The 16799-nt window shown below is 44.2% G+C and overlaps 1 protein-coding gene across 1 annotated transcript; it reads right to left on the bottom strand.

Moving 5' to 3' along the window:
• Positions 1-5823: 5823 nt before the first annotated feature.
• LOC117775205 (phosphatidylinositol 3,4,5-trisphosphate 3-phosphatase and dual-specificity protein phosphatase PTEN) lies at positions 5824-15546 on the bottom strand. The gene is made up of 9 exons (XM_034608133.1): positions 14603-15546; positions 10695-10779; positions 10495-10539; positions 10352-10395; positions 9907-10145; positions 9487-9628; positions 6999-7165; positions 6177-6443; positions 5824-6056 (listed from the first exon to the last, which is right to left on the bottom strand). Exons 1-9 carry the CDS (start codon positions 14679-14681, stop codon positions 5904-5906), a joined length of 1221 nt encoding a protein of 406 aa, XP_034464024.1. The 5' UTR covers positions 14682-15546; the 3' UTR covers positions 5824-5903.
• Positions 15547-16799: the final 1253 nt, after the last annotated feature.

Raw genomic sequence — 16799 nt, forward strand, 5'->3', positions numbered from 1 at the left:
AGTTGGGAGGGTAAGGGTTAGACATCAAGGCCTCATTTTAATTACAGTTCTCAACATAGAGGTGTATAGGGATTGTCTGTGGGGTCTGAAAACCGGAAGTTCACTATACTTGTGGGGTCTGAGAGCTTTGTAGGAACCAAAATGATGGACATAACAAGTTCAAATGGCTGTTTTGGGGTTAAGACTTGGTTTTAAGGTTAGGGTTAGGTTATGCATCATGTCAATGGCGGGTCTCAACAAACATAGGTGTCCCTGGGATTGTGTAGGGTTAGAATGTGTGTATGTGTGTGTGTGTGTGTGTGTGTGTGTGTGTGTGTTGAGAAAGGGGGAGGGGTACGGAGCGACAGCAATACAGTAAGTGTTTCCATGTGTTTGTCTTATTCATGAAGACACACATAAACACACACATTCAGACTGACAAGCATGCTGGCATATCCATGTCAACAAAACCACACACACACACACACACACACACACACACACACACACACACACACAAACGCAGCTCGTGTGACTCATTAGGTGACTCAAGTCCTGACTGTAAAAATAACATCTGAAAACATTTACCGTTATATTCATTAACAGTTGTTCCAACTCATGACGAGAAGCGCTTTCATGGATTTCCATCAGATGCACCTTGCCAGATAAACTAACTGTGTTGCTGCTCCAAACATACAATGCATGCAGACCTGCATATTATCTCCTTCATCTTCCTTCTCCTTCTACTTCTTCTTCTTCCTAATTCCACTTCCTCATTCACCATAGTTCCTGTGTGCTATCGTCGGCCTATTTTGCTGCATTCAAACAAAAAAGAGAAACCGTTCACAGCAGCAGAGAAGAATGATTTAATTTGATGGTCTGACACTAATAAAAGCTAAAATGTTTCACAAGGATAAAGGAGTGATGATATTCAACACCTAACGTATTCTGGTACTTTCATAGGCTGCTGTTTTTGACCAGTTAGGTATTCTTGAAGTTTGACCTTTCATCACAACAGCAGAGATCATGTAAGATTAATAATGTGCTCATTAGAGCAACACTGTTGGTCTCAGTCTCCTTCAAAGGAAAGCTAGATGGGATTTCATCTTTAATGTACTGGTGTAAATCTGCAAGAAATTAAAGGTTTCTACAACTCTGGACATTGATGGTTTTCGTGTTCCACTGCCACTGAACCCTACTCAAAGTGACTTATGTTGTGTTTATCGTATTCACAGTCATGTGCGTTGTGCGCATAAAACGCTTGCGTGACATCTCATAACCAAAATACTTCCACATAAGCATCATTACACCGGCATGCTCCAAGACTGATTGAGCGTTGTTTGCTAGTTTTCCTCATCAGCCGCCACAGCGGACCACCATGAAGAGCAGAGGAGAGGCAGAGAGGCACTTAGCATGTAAAAAGACCATATGTGTGAGCACGAGTGTGGGCACACAGAAACGATATGCCTGTGGTCCTGCTTGGGCTTATGTGAGTCTGTGGGAGGCAGAGTATGACTTTGTTCATACTGTAGTATATTTGTGTGAGCACCATGGTCTATATGTGTGGGTGTGTGCACTTTTTCCACAGGCTGTCACTTGTGCTGCTGCTGCTGAGTCTATGGTAAGTTACAGTTTCTGTGTGATACTGTGTGTGTGCGTGCATGTGTGTGTTTCTGTGTGTGTGTTTAAGCTTTTGTTTAATTTCTACTTCCTGTTTTATTCTTGGCCTAATCCAAACGCAACACAGCTGTGCAGTCAGCCAGAGAAAGAGGGCTTGGGGGATGGGTTGCCAGGTCCTGGTGAGTGCAGCCATGCTCTACAACTGCTACCAACAGATGGAAGGGAAATGGGGTTACCAGCTTGGGCTTATCCTCTCTTTTTAGGCCAGACGGACCCCCTCCCCTCCCCTCCCCACACCAACACCACCACCACACACACACACACACTCATCCACCCCCTCATTTGGTCATAATACTGGCCTTAAAATCTCTATATTTTGGTGTTAGCTTTTTTTTCTTTTCACTGTAGTTTTGATGCACGGTCTATGGAAGAAGAAAAAAGTTATGGGTGATACATCTTCATAAGTAAGGCACCAAGTCAGAATTGTGACGCACCATCACATAACTTTGACTTGAGTGAATTGTTTGACATACTGTACAATCTCATAGTTCTCATTTAGGATCTTGTGTTTTTGAATGAGCGAGTTGTAACAATTCTGTATCCTTGACTGTCATAACTTATCCTTTTTGGTCAGTAATCTTGACTCACTATCTCATAATTTTGATGTTTTGTGTCTTAACTTTACACCAAATGTGTCTCGTATCCAGATCGTCTCCAGCCGTCCGTCTGTCTGGCCATCCGCTCGTCTGTCCCATTCTTGTCAACACCTTGAGGGAATACCTTTAAATTCGATACAAACATTCAGTTGGACTCAAGGATGAACTGATTTGAATTTGGTGGTCAAAGGGCAAGGTCACTGAGACCTCACAAAACCCTTCTTTGCTTTGTGAGCGATTCAAAAGAATCCTTAGACTCACAGATTTTGGTGGTGAAATGTCAAGGTTACTGAGGCCTCGTGTAACATGTTTTTGCTGGTGGAGACATACAACAGCAGGGCAGGAATTCTAGTGTTTCCTTGCTTTTTCGATTGGTCTCATTTTTACTCCATCCACTCGTGTCTTGAAATTCGTCCCTAGTTGAGGCCTCTCGACAAGACAGTTCTGTTTGTTTACGAGCTGATGGCTGCGAGCTCATTTAGTCATTGTATGTGGATCGACAACACAATTACATTTACACTTGTGTTCACTGGGGTCACAGTGAGTCCTTGACCTTCCCCACAGGCAGTTTGGCCAATCAGATCACAAGGAGTCCTCAGTGCGTCTTGGATACAGTTACATCTGTACCTTAATGTGGTCAAGTGCAGTCAGATTGCAGCACTGTCATCCAAAGCACATTTTAACCCCACGTGTAAATGGGGTAGTTATAACTAACTTGTAACACATTTTCATATTAATGTACAATCCATCTTTCTACCTCTTAATTTTAACTATCATGACGATTTCGTAACTTTGACCTGCTGTCTCAGTTTGACTGATTATATTAATCTAACTTTGATTTACTGTCTCAAACAGCTTTTCTCATAATTTGGATTCATTTATAATAAAAGACAGATTTTCCATAACTTTGACATATTAATTCACGAGTTTTACAATAAAGAAATTTTGACTTTCAATCTCATGATTTTTACTTATTTTGTTTATTTTTGTCTTGACAGAAATGGGTTTCCATACTGGATTGACCAACATGAGAAGTGGACCAACTGGTTTCTATTCATACCATAAAGAAACCCCGTCATTTTGTATCTTTATCTGGCTGGACGTATAATATATGACCCACATAATGGTTCATGCAAGAGACGTTACTCCTGATCGTCTAAGAGATATGTTGATGCAGGAAAACCAGACATACTTTGAGAGGAGCTGTTGCACAAAACATACAAATGAAGCTGTATATTGATTAGATTAATATTTCAGATGCTGCCTCTGCTGCTGTGTGTTTGTGTATGTGATGAGGAGGGCAATCAGAGGCGCAGACGTGGACTCTCCAGCTCGAGCTCCACTAAAGTCGGCCCTCTTCCCTCTCTTCAGTCTCGCCTGCCTGTGGAGAGCTGAGGCATCTCTCTCTGGTCTTTCTCAACCCAGCACAGCACATTCATTATTAATCGAGCAGAGTCTCTCCCTCCTTCTCGGCTCAGCCAATTACACGTCGGGCCCCTGCCGACTGCGGCCTGTCTCATTTGACGCTGCACTGCTTGGCTTTGATGTCTCTATCAACACGAAAAAGCCGGGGACCGAGTCTTAATAGAGCAGAGGGGGATTATGTGACTGCCTGCCTCTGGGGGTAGAACCTTTTTTTAAACATATATGTTTAATTCATACTTTTATTTCATTATCAGGAGACTTTGGGCCCTGCTTTAGCCAGGCTCTTGTCACTCGGTGCTCTGCTATCACAGTGACATGGTCGTTAATCCTTTTACTCTTTCATTTGGGGGAGATGCACAAGCCTGCGAGCGGAGCAGGCTCGACTGCCCGGGGGCCTCACGCTCCTCCCTCCTGGGCTGGTAGTCTTTCCTTCCTCTGCTCGTTTCATGTGAAGAACGCCTTGATTAACCAGCACCAGCCTCTCTGCATGCTATGCTGATGGTTTGGTATGAGGTCAGGCTGCTTTTGGCTCCAATGTTAATGTTGTCAGGGTTCAGAGGTCAGCTTGCTTTGAAACCAATTGAGGGAATGGAAAAGTACAGTTCCTTGGCAGAAATATCAAAACAGAAGTTCTACATCTCATCTTTGAAGATCGGTACTTATGTGAACTTCAGTTACCAGTCGAGTTTGAATGAAAGCAAACTATTCACCCTCCAGCAGTGTGCTTGATAATCAACATCGATTCTCAAACGCTCAGCTCGCTGGTGGACTCCGTTACATCTTTTCTCTTAAGTGGGCTCTTCGCCCTCAGTTGAACTTTTAATAATAATCCTTCCATCACTTCCCTACTTCAGGTCCCACCTGCTATTTGCAGCGCTGACCTTTAAAGCAGGAAGTTACTGTTAACACAGCTCCAGCAGCTGTGACGACAACCTGCTTTACAGCATTTTTCTCATCAAGAGCGACGCTTGTGCACATTCACCAGCACACCCCACCTCAAGTTTAGATTATAGGGTCTGGAACCTAAAAGTTATGACTTCAGCTGACAGCTACTGTGTCAAGTTAAAGACTCCGCCGGCCTCGCCGCTCGACAACGACCGCATATTACACAATTCATTTTCATTCTACATGATTTTCATTAACCGCGAACAGTGAGGGGAGAGTATTACATAAAACCTCTGATGTAATTTTCTGAGCATGACTCAAAGCACTGGGGAACCCCACGCAGCAGAAGACATATCTCAGAGCTGGTTTCTTTAAGAAAAAGACAACATTGCATACATTTATTAGGGATGGACGCCAATTCCAATACATGCAAATCACCACTGTCCTTTAAATGTAGTGTCGACATTATTGCAAACACTTGTCTCCCTGCTGTTTTGTGTATTATATTTTTATTATCTTAGGATAAAAAAAACATTAACAATTACATGGGATGCCTTGTTCTGCATAATTTAACGTATACACAGTGGGAACAGGAATGGCAATGCTTTAGACATCATCACAGCCTCTTCATAACCCCACCCACCCCCAACCCACTGCCCGCATGCAGTTTGCACTGCACAAAGGCCAAAAGTCACGTGAGACAGCCTGCAAAGAGCACAAGAAGCATTCACAGTAAAGGAGGAGAGGAAGGAGGAGAGGATGGAGGGGAGGGAGAGTAAAAGATGAGAGGAGAAGGAGGGAGGAGGAGAAGAGAGGGAGTGAAACAAAGTGACTGCAGCACTGGCCTTGGTTTAGACAGGAGAAGGAGCAGCATAGTCCTAGTATATCATTTTAACTTCTCCCACACTTCAACTCCCGTCTCCTGATTGTGGTACTCTTTCCATTGTCTTTGACACAAAAAAAGTTTGTTTATATATGCATGTATATATGTATATACATATACGTATGTATATATATATAAACACTTTTTTTTTTTTATAGCTACAGCACCTTTTCCCATGGGGCAACAGTGTCAATACCTCGCACATGGTACATGGCCGTGCCAAAGAAAAAAAGAAAAATAAAAAAACAATATATTGGTCAGGATATTTATCTTTTTTTCCCTAAAATTGGCATTTGACATGATGATATTCTATTGCCGTCTGGGGGAGGGAAGGGACAAAGGTTCTTCTTTTGAGTTTATATTCAAGTTTTCTCCTTTTTTTCTGGTGTATAATTTCTTCTTTTCCTGTTTAAAAAGAGTTCACACTTTTGTGATTTGCGTTGTGCTGCTCTTCATCAAAAGGTTTCATTTTCCGGATCCGAGTCAGTGGTGTCAGAGTATCGATAATGGTCTGGCTCATTGTCGCTAACGTCCGGGGTGACGGATGTTGAAGTGCTTGCCTCAGGATTCGAAGGCTCCTCCACGGCTTTCGTAAAATACAACTTCACCTGAAATTGGGAATTAGAAAGACATCCGACTTCAGTCTGTGCAATCAAAATAATCATAAACAAGTCTCATCATTGGCTCTTCCCATTATTATCTAAAACCCTACTGCTGTCACTACTTACCTTGAAGTTTGGCGAGAAGTAGCGGTTAGCTTTGTCTTTGTTGGCCTTGTCCAAGTCGTTCTTAGTGAGCGTCAGGATGAGGTAGTCCCTGTCGCTGTCCCTGCAGCTGTCCCTGCTCTCAGCGCGCTGCGTCTGCATCTGTAGCTGTGGTTGCGGCTGCCCCTGCTGGCTCTCCGCGTTGTTCACTGCCCCGTTTTCCATCTTGTCCACGCTCTCCTCTGGTCCAGGGATGAAGAAAGTGTTCACCCAGAAGTGAAACATTTTGTCCTGGAGGACAGAAAATTTATGTTTTGGATTAAATTTGAGACTGGGCTCTGATTTTTCTCATTGTTAGTAAAAATCCATTTTCTTAAGACTTTCCAAGTTCCATATAATATCAGTTTTTTCTGAAGATGGGAGAAACCGCTCACATAACACCCAGATCATTCCTGAGGCTTTAGCCACTGTCATTTTCTGCAAACATCTGTCAAAATAGTGCATTGGGATTATTTGTAGCTGCCAATTAATACACATTTGTTTCGTTAGTGAACATTTACGCCAGCAGGATGGCGACTGTGGGATCAATAAGTGGGACACTGCAGCTCATTTATGTGTTTTTAATAATTTCTCAACAAAACAGGAAGCTAAAGTAAAAAAACTTCATATTTGGTTTTGGTCTTTTTCGTGGGAAAACAAAAAAATTGGGAGAAAATGTTTAATTACATGTCAGCTTATAGTTATTTGACACAGTCGACATCATCAAGATCAGCAGCAAAAATACATCTGTATTGATTAACAGAAACTCGTCAGCGACAAGGACAAAGCCACAGAAACACAACGTACCTTCTTCATCATCTTATTTTGTTTATGGAAGAACTCCACTTTGATGTCTCCACAAACCGGCAGCGGCTGGGGGAATTCGAAAAACATGTGCTTGTCCTCGCGCCGTGTGTGAGCGGGATGCGACGTGTGAATCTTCACTTTCAGCTGGTACACCACAAACTGGGGATCTGCGTTGAAAAAAACGAGTTGATGTTGCACAGGTAGAGGAAGGAAGAGAGGGGTGTGGGGGGGGGGGGGTGTCAAGGTTATGAGATTTGTGAGAAGAGACAGAAAACACAAGATGTGGAGAGAATGACGAGAGGAGGGAGTGGATCAAGAGAGCGAGAGAGGATACAAGTGTTATTACATGAGTTTGCAAAGCACACCCCACCACAGACAACCCACCACCCCCCAGTTGAATACATGCAAAAAAAAAAAAGGTAACAAAACTTTATATTAATATTAAAGAAAGGGAATGTTACAAAATTCAACACCCAGAGAGACCCAGAACCAGAGACACAGGACCCTATTCTGAGACAGCCACAGTTTGGTCTTGGACCAGCGCGACACGCTGCATAGAGATTTTAATCCTTCCTTCTTCCTGTCAGGGGTGGGGGTGATGTTGGAGATGACTTCATATGCCTGTGGGCTAGTCCCATCCTGCTCGGCAACATGTCTACCTCAGACTGCTCCTGCCTGCTGGATCTCTGGGGCCATATAAAAGCAAATGAGTGAAATGATAATAATGGATAAAAGGCTCATTTACCCCAGTGCCAATTCCCTTTCTTGAAGCCCTGAGGGGTCGGCTCGCTCCTGTTTTTAACGGTACTGTCCCCTTAGAGAGAGAGAAGGAGATTATCACAAAAGAGAGCCTGGCTGGCCTGTCAGGGGCTTGACAGCACAACAGGCACAAACACAAAGAGATCTACACAAATATTTGCATCTACACAGCTTCTCTTAAAAAGAACATCATACAGTACATGGCTTTGAAAGTGGAGGTGTGCACGTCTTGTGTTTGACACCGGACATGATGCGTCGTGAGATTCACAAAAGGGGAAGGAAGAAAGGGGGAACTTGAAATCGCTGAAAATCTCAAACGAAAAAACAATTGGATTCGACAAACAGAAAAGTTGTGATGCTGGATTATTTTGTAACACAATTATCAAACTAGCGTCTCCTCTTTTATTGGTGCAGTGCCCTAAAACCTGAGGCTAGAAAAAAGGTTGGTGTGTGTGTGTGTGTGAAGACGTCAAACTCAGAATAGGGCCTTTTTTAAAAAAGGGGAGTAAGGAGGAAAGAGAAGGATCGATACGGTGAGAGCTGCTCAGCACAGTCAGGTGTTAGGGTGAGAGAGAGCCACGGAAATGAAGGAAGAGGAGGTGTGTTTTTCTTCTTTTTCTGACCGTCAGTTGAAAAGGAACAAGTTCAGATACCAAAAAAAGCACAACACTGTGTGACTCAGACACATTTGAGCACAAAAAACAACCTGGGCTGTTTGAATTCTTTGCCTCTGAAGACCAAAACAGACACTATTACACCACTAAAACTGTTTTCTGTGCAGAGTAAACTACACAGCACTGACATGTTGAGAGAATTTGGACATGGACGCTGAAAAGGAGTCATTAGACATTTACACCCAATGTGTCACAGACGCGTCAGTGGTATTTTAGCACTTGTGGAAAAGCTTTAGTCAGTTCTGATGTTGATTGTTTTGTTTCAGCACACTTTTCAAATAAAGCACAGCCCGACTGCTTCGTGTCTGTGTCACTCAGCCACTGTTTGCTTACGCACCATTTTACAATAATGTCATAACACTCCAGCTCCAAGCAAACATGCAGTGATATGTAAATACTCATGAGCGAAAGCAACTCGTTAACACTGCGCTATTGTATGTAAAGTAAAAATGTATTAATAAATCACTGACTTAAACACTTTATTCCTGTCATGACTTTATAATTACTTCCTGGTTGTGTGAGTGGGCAGTTTACTGGACCTGTGCAGAGGTTTCAGTGATAGACTGTTTAAACTGTGATTAACCTGTCAAAACTGTGCACAGAAACAAAACTGAACAAATTCCGCTAAAACAATTTAAAGAATGCTGACTAAAATGCAGACTAGCTCAACTTTGCAGGAGTTCGGAGGTTTATTTGAGAGTTAAAAAAAAGGCCAAAGAAAAAAAAAAAACACCAGCCTATGACCCGAAAAAAATTTATAACACACAGATGAGAGATTTCATTTAGTAGAATTATTTGTAAGTAGCAACAACTTAATCTGCAAGAAGCTGCTTTTTTAGTCAACAGGTCCAAAATTAGTGCAGCAGATTCGGCCGCATTTTAAAATCCTGTGAGGTCGACTCAGCTCTACCACAGGTGACCTACTCTCTGCTAAATCTGCAGCGTGGGTGAGCCCTACAACGCACAACACACATCCAAGGTTCTCGTTCCATATGAACAGCGGCGTGCGGGCCTACACACTAGTTTGGAGTGAAAGTTGAACATGTGTGACTCACTGCAGGTGCCCCCGCTGAACATGGGGAGAGTCTCAAACACCATTTTGTGGAAGAGGAGCGCCACCGGCTTGTACTCTAGCTGGTTCTTCAGTAGGTAGCTGTAGTAGTAGACGTAGCGGCGCTGGCTCGGGATCGTGACTCCCTGCAACAACAAAGACAAAACTTTAGAGAGCCGGAAATGACGTCACCTTTGAGTGTTCAAGTGTTTGCATCTTAACCTGAAAGATAAATTTCTGTTTTTTTTTTTATTCTTTAAAGCCAGCAATTTCCTGCTTTTCTGCTTCACAACACAACAAACTGAATATATAACGATTTCGGGTTACCAACACATTAAAGATTTTCACAATTTTCTGGCACTAAACTGTCAGATGAACTGATAAAGAGCTGCTGTGACGTTTGGTTCTCAGATGAACATCCTACCTTCTTGTCCCTTGTCCTGACTTCACCGTAAAAGTCAAGCGCTTCTTGGGCCTCCAGGAATTTGCCGCGATGGAGGAGATAGGCGCAGATCATGACTCCTGTTCGGCCCTTCCCGGCCTTACAGTGGATGGCCGCCACGTGATTGTCATCCTCACTGAGCCACTGGTCCAGGTCTTCACAAAACGGCTTAATTAGCTCCAGCTGAGGAGGGTTGTGGTCTTCGAAGGGGTACTGTGCAACTGATGCGTGACGGGATGCAGGCCCACGCAAAGTTGTAACGGGAGAGGGAAGGAAAGATTGTGGACAAGAACACAGCGGCAGAGAAGAGATGGGGGAGAAGACACAAAGAGTTGGGAAAATCTCACAAAATATTCACTGTGTTTTACCAGGCTTTTTTTATTATTAAAATAAAAAAAACATCTACAGAACATGTGAAGCAGCCTACCTCTGCAGTTAAATTTGGCAGCATCGTAGTGTCTTTCTGCACAGCTGAAATGGGAAGAACAAAATCCAGTTAGCGGTCGAACAGAGGAAGTTAGCTAGTAAACAATGAACCGTTCAGGTACGAACAACATGTGCAACACTTACAGGTTGTAGATTTTGTAATGGTTTTTATGCTTTGAATCCAAAAACCTGAAGAATCATAAAAAGAGAGAATATTTTTAGTAAATCAATAAATAAGGTTGCAAACGAGGAGCAAAAATGAATGAACACAAGTAATAAAACGTCTCTTCTCTTTTCTCTTCTTTCTATAATCACATATTAGAAGCAGAAGCAGCTCAACTCACCGTACTACATCGTCTATATTGTTTCTGTACACGCCTTCGAGTCTCTCCGCTGGAAAGCCCATAGCAATGATGTTTGGGTAGATATCTGTTCAGGCAGGGGGGTTAAGGAAATGTACATAGTGCATGCTTTCACACAAAGGAAGGTGCCATTACTGGTGGGCCCAGCAGCACATGTTGTGTTTAACGGTAAATTCCTAGAGCTAGCACTTTAAAATTAAACATACTTATTCTCAGAGTTAGAGCACAATTACAAGAATGCAGAGAAGAGCAGCAGAGCACGAAAAAGTTTCAGCGAATGTCAACGAGGGTGTTGTAGTCATGGACAGACAGGAGGTGTGCTGGTCTGTGTGTGTGTTGTGACAGATGGCCTTGACAGTGAGAAGCAGGCAGAGAGGATGGGAGTAACAGCGCTCCTGCTCGAGCCAGGCCCACATGTGTGTGCACGAGGAGACTCTCCGCTCCCTGACCTGCATGTATTTTTAGAGACCAAAGTTATATTGGGATGATCGCAAATGTTCGGCTTATCTCGCTTTCGAGCTCAGCCGGACCAATTTGAATATCTGGGAGATCGACTGCATGCGACATGAAGACGCGTGGGGAGGGCAACAAAAAACCAGTTGCATCAAGCAAGAATCCTTTGTGTCATGACTCGCAGGCTGCAGGTGCAACAGACGGTAGCGGTTGTGCATCTGTAAGAGTCATCGGCGGACGACACACATGTGGAACCACACGCACCAGATTCCAGCACGATTTTAACTCCTGGCTGCACCGCCCAGCTCGCACTTCACCTCTTGTGCGTTTACAGTCGCCTTACATCATCCAGACCTGGCTCCACAATTCAGAGCAGGAAAATGATGGAAAATGTCGCAGCCAATTACATGGTGACACACATTCAATCTTAAAGGCACACATCAGTGTCGCGTGGCAGAAAAAAGCAAAAAAAACGAATAATCGAGTTGGCATGCATGTCTTTGAGGCTTGGCTGCAACGCCTACCTGTAACTGAAGTCTGCTTGTCGCCATAAGCTGCAGGATTTCACACTTTAACCGCCGACTAAAGGGTGACCTTTTCTTACACTACTTGTGCGGCGGTGTCAAAAAATAGAAAAGCTGAATGTTTCAAATTGGATGTGTCTGGTTCATTTTGAGCAGACCCTATTTTTTCCCCAGAGTCAAATCTCTTTTTAACTGGTCAGAAAAATTTGCCACACGGGTCTGACGACTCTGGTGAGAAAGTGGGGCTAGCTGCGCGCAGTGTTGCACGTGTAAGAGCGCACAAGAACGACCCTTTGTCATAGTGCACACACACAGTTTATCATTCAATCAGTGGACCTGCTGGGAGCGAGTGGCCGAGGTCAACTGTACGGACACACGTACAAAGATTACTGCAATTTCCAACATTTTCGATACACGTCGTGCAGCTGAGGCATGAATTCAACAGCAAGTCTACGATATTATTTGCATACAGCCAAGCTAGCATCCCTGTAGTCCACAACACTGTAGCCTATCTGTTCTCACTGTGCCATAATCCCTTCCATTAATGCCTCAAAGACCTAATTAAGAGCCAAATAAAGGTTTTCTGTGCCATTTAATGGGCTTCTCCAACCCTCGGACCTACTGGCAATGCAATCCCAGTCAGACTATTCTAAGTGTTTTTAAAAAGCTCCAGAGCTCCCAGGAGAACCTCAGCCCAGAGCATGGGGGGGCTTGGTCTCTGCAGCTGGGAGGAAACACACATGCGGGACCCCCGACGGAAGCTCCAAGTAGGAGGGAGGGAGGGAGGGGGGGGGAAGAGAAGAAAAAAAAAGAAGAAAATCTGCCATTTCAGGCACGCCTTTTCTTTAAAGCCAGCCCTGCCTCAGCTCTATGCATACGCCAAATCCACGACTGAGAACGAGAGAGAGAGAGAGAGAGAGAGAGAGAGGGGGGAAAAGGGAGAGTGGGAACCGACGAGCGCCGACTGAGGAGGGGGTGGGGAGGACAGGAAAGGAGGAGAGCAGAGGAAAGGGGGCAAGCAGGGAGGGAGGGAGAATTAGAGTGGGAGTAGTGAAGAAAAAGAGAAAAGGAGAGGTGGTGGGTTGAGAGGGAGAGAGAGCACTCAGACCGGCAACGCTGATACAAGATCACTGGCAACTCTATTTTAAGGGCAATTCCCAGAACTGTGATACTGCATTACATAACAGCAGAGAGCCCATATTGTTTTTAGACACCATGCCAAAATCAAAAAAAAATGATAAAAGCCATCGTTGGAAAGGGCCCACATCTGAACGAGACCAGACTTCAAGCCCCGAAGACAGGCGGCACTTGTGAGTGGCGTGACCCCCCCTCACACCTGCACACCACAGAGTCCCGCCACTTAAAGATGTTACATGTGAAGCGTCGCCACATTACAACACGGAGCGAAAAAGCGTCTGATCAAACGTTGTGATGAACGCGCTCCAGCATCTGCAGTCGCACTTACATCACAGTTCTTCCTGAATCCCCTTCAAAACGTCTCCATCTCTTGCAGTGGTATTGAATCAAAGTAATTCACTCAGCCGTACATTTCTATTCTTTGAGAAAAGGGGGGAAAAAAATGATGCTGCCCAGCTGTGTTATCATCAATGCCACAACGCTGACAATAACCAGAGCTAATTCTGTCCATAAATACACAGACCTTTTTCATTTCTCTACATGCTGTGTGGAACCAGATAGGGCTGCAACTTACAATCACTTTCTTTTTGCATGAATATCACATGTACTTCCTTGATTAGTTCTACGATCGTTTGGTGTAAAGTGTTAAAAGTGCTGAAAAAATATCCATCACAATTTTCCGAGCCCGATTTCAAATGTCTGACGAATATGCCGAGACACTAAAGACGCTAATTTACTCTCAAAGTCTAAAACGGCTATTATTCAAATATTTAAGAGCCACAACCAGTGAATGTTTGCTTAAAAAAAACGACGATCAACTGCTAAGTGTTGCAGATTTACTTTATGTCGTTCAAATCGACTTCTTTGTTCACCTCCAACACCAGAAATGTTCAACTCGGGTCTCAAAAGGCTAGAAAAGGCGGTTTTGACGTTCTCCTGCAAAGTCAAGTGCACGTCAACCGCAACCATGACCCCCTCTCTGCACTGTCACTAATCAGGGTTTGTACTCACGTTGGTCATGGTCAACCTCAACATCAGCTGCTAATCTAGTTTATCTGGAGGCGAACAAATTCAAGCACCAACTTTTAGTAGCAGAGATACAGCGCCGGGTAACCAGGTCAACAATCACCAGTGGTAACAGATGAGAAATGAGTCCTGAAATGGGGCCTGGAATAAACACTTGAATCTGGAAATGATTATAGTTTCAAAATGGGAAAGGAAAATATATTAAAATTAGATTTTCCCTATCCATCAATTAATATTCACCCATAGAAGCCCCAGGTGAGGGGAGGTACAGAGACCAGGTCACACCATCAATACACCAGAGACCTGCCATACGAAACAGTGATATCATGCAGACTAACAGTGTATAATAGGTAGATGTGTGTACATTAAAATCCATTACAACACTGGAGAAGATCTACCTGCCTTCAAACACCAACTGGTTCTTAATGGAACTAACTCCTTTCACAAGACCAAACCTGGTCCATCCCTGGACTAAGTGCTGTCCCTTCAACACACCTCTGCCCAGTTGGACGTGCTTCTCCAGCTGTAACCAGCCTGTGACATTTATGCGCGCTGCTTTGACAGATCCACCATCTTTCAAACATGCTGGGTGACAGCAAAGCTGCGCTGTCTGACCAACTAGCCACCGAGCTAAGTAGCAGCTAACTCCCCTCACATCTCCGCCTCAGCTACTACTCATCGGTGCCGCCGGTTCGGGGGACCGGTCGGTGTCCGGGCCGCTGTGAAAAAGAGCAGCACAGGGAAGGATACATGTTAAGTCCAGGTCGAACCCATCCTCTTGATATCTCCTTTTGTTCCGGCTGACCATTTCTTTTATAATCGCAGCCATTGTAGCGGGTGACAGGAGTCTTTAAGGGGTGAATGATGAAAACGGGTTTTTCTGGTAACGGCTGTGGGCTCGTGTTTGTCGCAGTCTAGTCTGTGGATCTTTGCAGGTCCTCGCAGAAGACGATGCTAGCCCGCAGAGCTAGCGGGGGCTGTGGGTCGGATTAGACAGGCTTCCTCTGGATCATAAAGACGGGCCTCGCTCTGCTCCTCCGTGCAGGCCCGACTTTCCCGATCCTGCGATTCGTCTTGCAAACGCCCCCGAGTCAAATACATGCAGGTGTCCTCGGATCCAGCTCCGGGTGTCGGACACGATCCAGGCCGATGGCTCAGTCGCAGCAGCCGCCGCGTTCGACAGCGAGATCGAGGACTCACCGGGTCCCGAAACACGTATCCAGACGGTGCTAGCTCGCTAGCCCAGCAGCTAGCTAGCACAGCTAGCTAGCAACAATAGCTAATGCTGCCTCCTTCGATCCAAAAAGCCCCCTAACGATTCAACATTGTCATCGACTGATTGCCAAGAACACATCTGAACATAAAGTGACAGGCTCCACCTTGAATGTATGCGGGGTAAACAAAGCTCAGGAGTCGGCGGAGGTTGGTTTGACAGCTCGGTCCCGGGGAATCATCTTCTTTTCTCGCTCCTCTCGCTCCAGCTGAACTCTCAGGCTCCCATCATGGCCTCCACCGAGGGAAAAAAAGAAGGTAGAGCAGGCTGGGATTTTAGAAAAAAATATCCCTCCGCCCTCAGCGTGTAGTCCCGCGTCTGAATTAAAAACCAGCGAACCCAGTATCAACCAGTAACGCGTCAACAATTCCCATCAGATGCCGAACAACCGCCGCTCACGCGTGTGGTCGGTTCGACCCGGAAGAGAGCGACAGTGGAGTTACTTCGCGCTGCTCGCGGAAGGATAAAATGAGTCCGCCCGCGACGCTCCCTTCTGTCAAAGTGATCACGTGTGGCTGTAATAAGGGAAGTTTCCAACATAATGTCACTTTTCGCGGTTTAAACTGTCAGATCAGCCCGTGACTAATATAAGTAATACTAATAATGATTCTATGTCCCTGTTACCTGTCAGCACATGGTACTTCATACTGTGTATAGAGGAAAATGTCTATGTAATGTACAAACCTTAACTAAAGTCAACCCTGAATTACACTGATTATTGTATAGCCATTTCTATTACGTCATTGATCCGGACTTATACTATAAAACCAACATGTACATACTCAAATTAAATAGATGTCTATAGATCTGTAACATGTTATGAAATAATAATGGCAATTTATTAACACACAAAAATAAAAAAATGTCAATGATGAGGATGGAACCAAGAACTTTCTGGGTTTTACAGGGTTTTTATGTTAAAGCTGCAAAAATCACTTAATCAGTTAATTGCCCAACAGAAAATCAATTAGCGTGCACTTACTTAATTGTTCAAGTTTTTATTGTAGGTGCCAAATGTGTATTAGTTCCATCTGCTTACTGGTTTTCTTATTCTTTGAAACTTGGAGCAATGTGAGGACGTCACTTTGGATTCTGGGAAATTGTGTCGTGAGTTTTCCCCTGTTTCCTGACAAACAGAATCAGGGAAGTTATTAATCACTAAATAAACTAAAGGTTTATGAGCTTGACTGAATTCACACCAAACGTCAAAACACATGACTATGCTCGGTGTTCTTGTGACCTAGTATTGTAACAGCCAACCACAGAATGAGAAGGATTCACATCCACGAGCTTCACTTCTGCAATGCAGAATTGTTCAGAACACAATTTCACGAGATGTGTATCAGCTGAAACTGAGGAGGCCTGAATCAACTATGTCCATGCAACATGACAGCTGTGCAAACCATTTTATATATAAATTGTGATAGCTCATGATCATATTAAATAGGCCTTGCCCACCAGCCCTCATACCAGTACAGCTGTGACTTGTGTGCTTATATAGGTTGTGGCCTGCATCATATTTTGAGGTGTTACAATAGGTTTCTACTATAGCCAAGAATATTTGGCCTGTAGGTCACAAGAGATTTACACCTGTAGACATCTCCGTCATTTCTCAGCGACGTGACGTGCTGGATGTACAGTAGTTTGAGATTTTACTGAGTTTGCAGTTCAGCA

Source organism: Hippoglossus hippoglossus, chromosome 15 (genome assembly GCF_009819705.1).
Source record: "Hippoglossus hippoglossus isolate fHipHip1 chromosome 15, fHipHip1.pri, whole genome shotgun sequence".
NCBI classification, from domain to species: Eukaryota; Metazoa; Chordata; class Actinopteri; order Pleuronectiformes; family Pleuronectidae; genus Hippoglossus; species Hippoglossus hippoglossus.

What these genes read in the sequence shown, in the direction of transcription:
- LOC117775205 (XM_034608133.1), bottom strand. Translation starts at nt 14,681, where the DNA reads ATGGCTGCGATTATAAAAGAAATGGTCAGCCGGAACAAAAGGAGATAT. An exon ending in TGCCAAATTTAACTGCAGAG is followed by an intron (nt 10,146 to 10,351) that starts GTAGGCTGCTTC and finishes GTCACGCATCAG; the next exon opens with TTGCACAGTACCCCTTCGAA. An exon ending in AAAATAAGATGATGAAGAAG is followed by an intron (nt 6,444 to 6,998) that starts GTACGTTGTGTT and finishes TCTGTCCTCCAG; the next exon opens with GACAAAATGTTTCACTTCTG.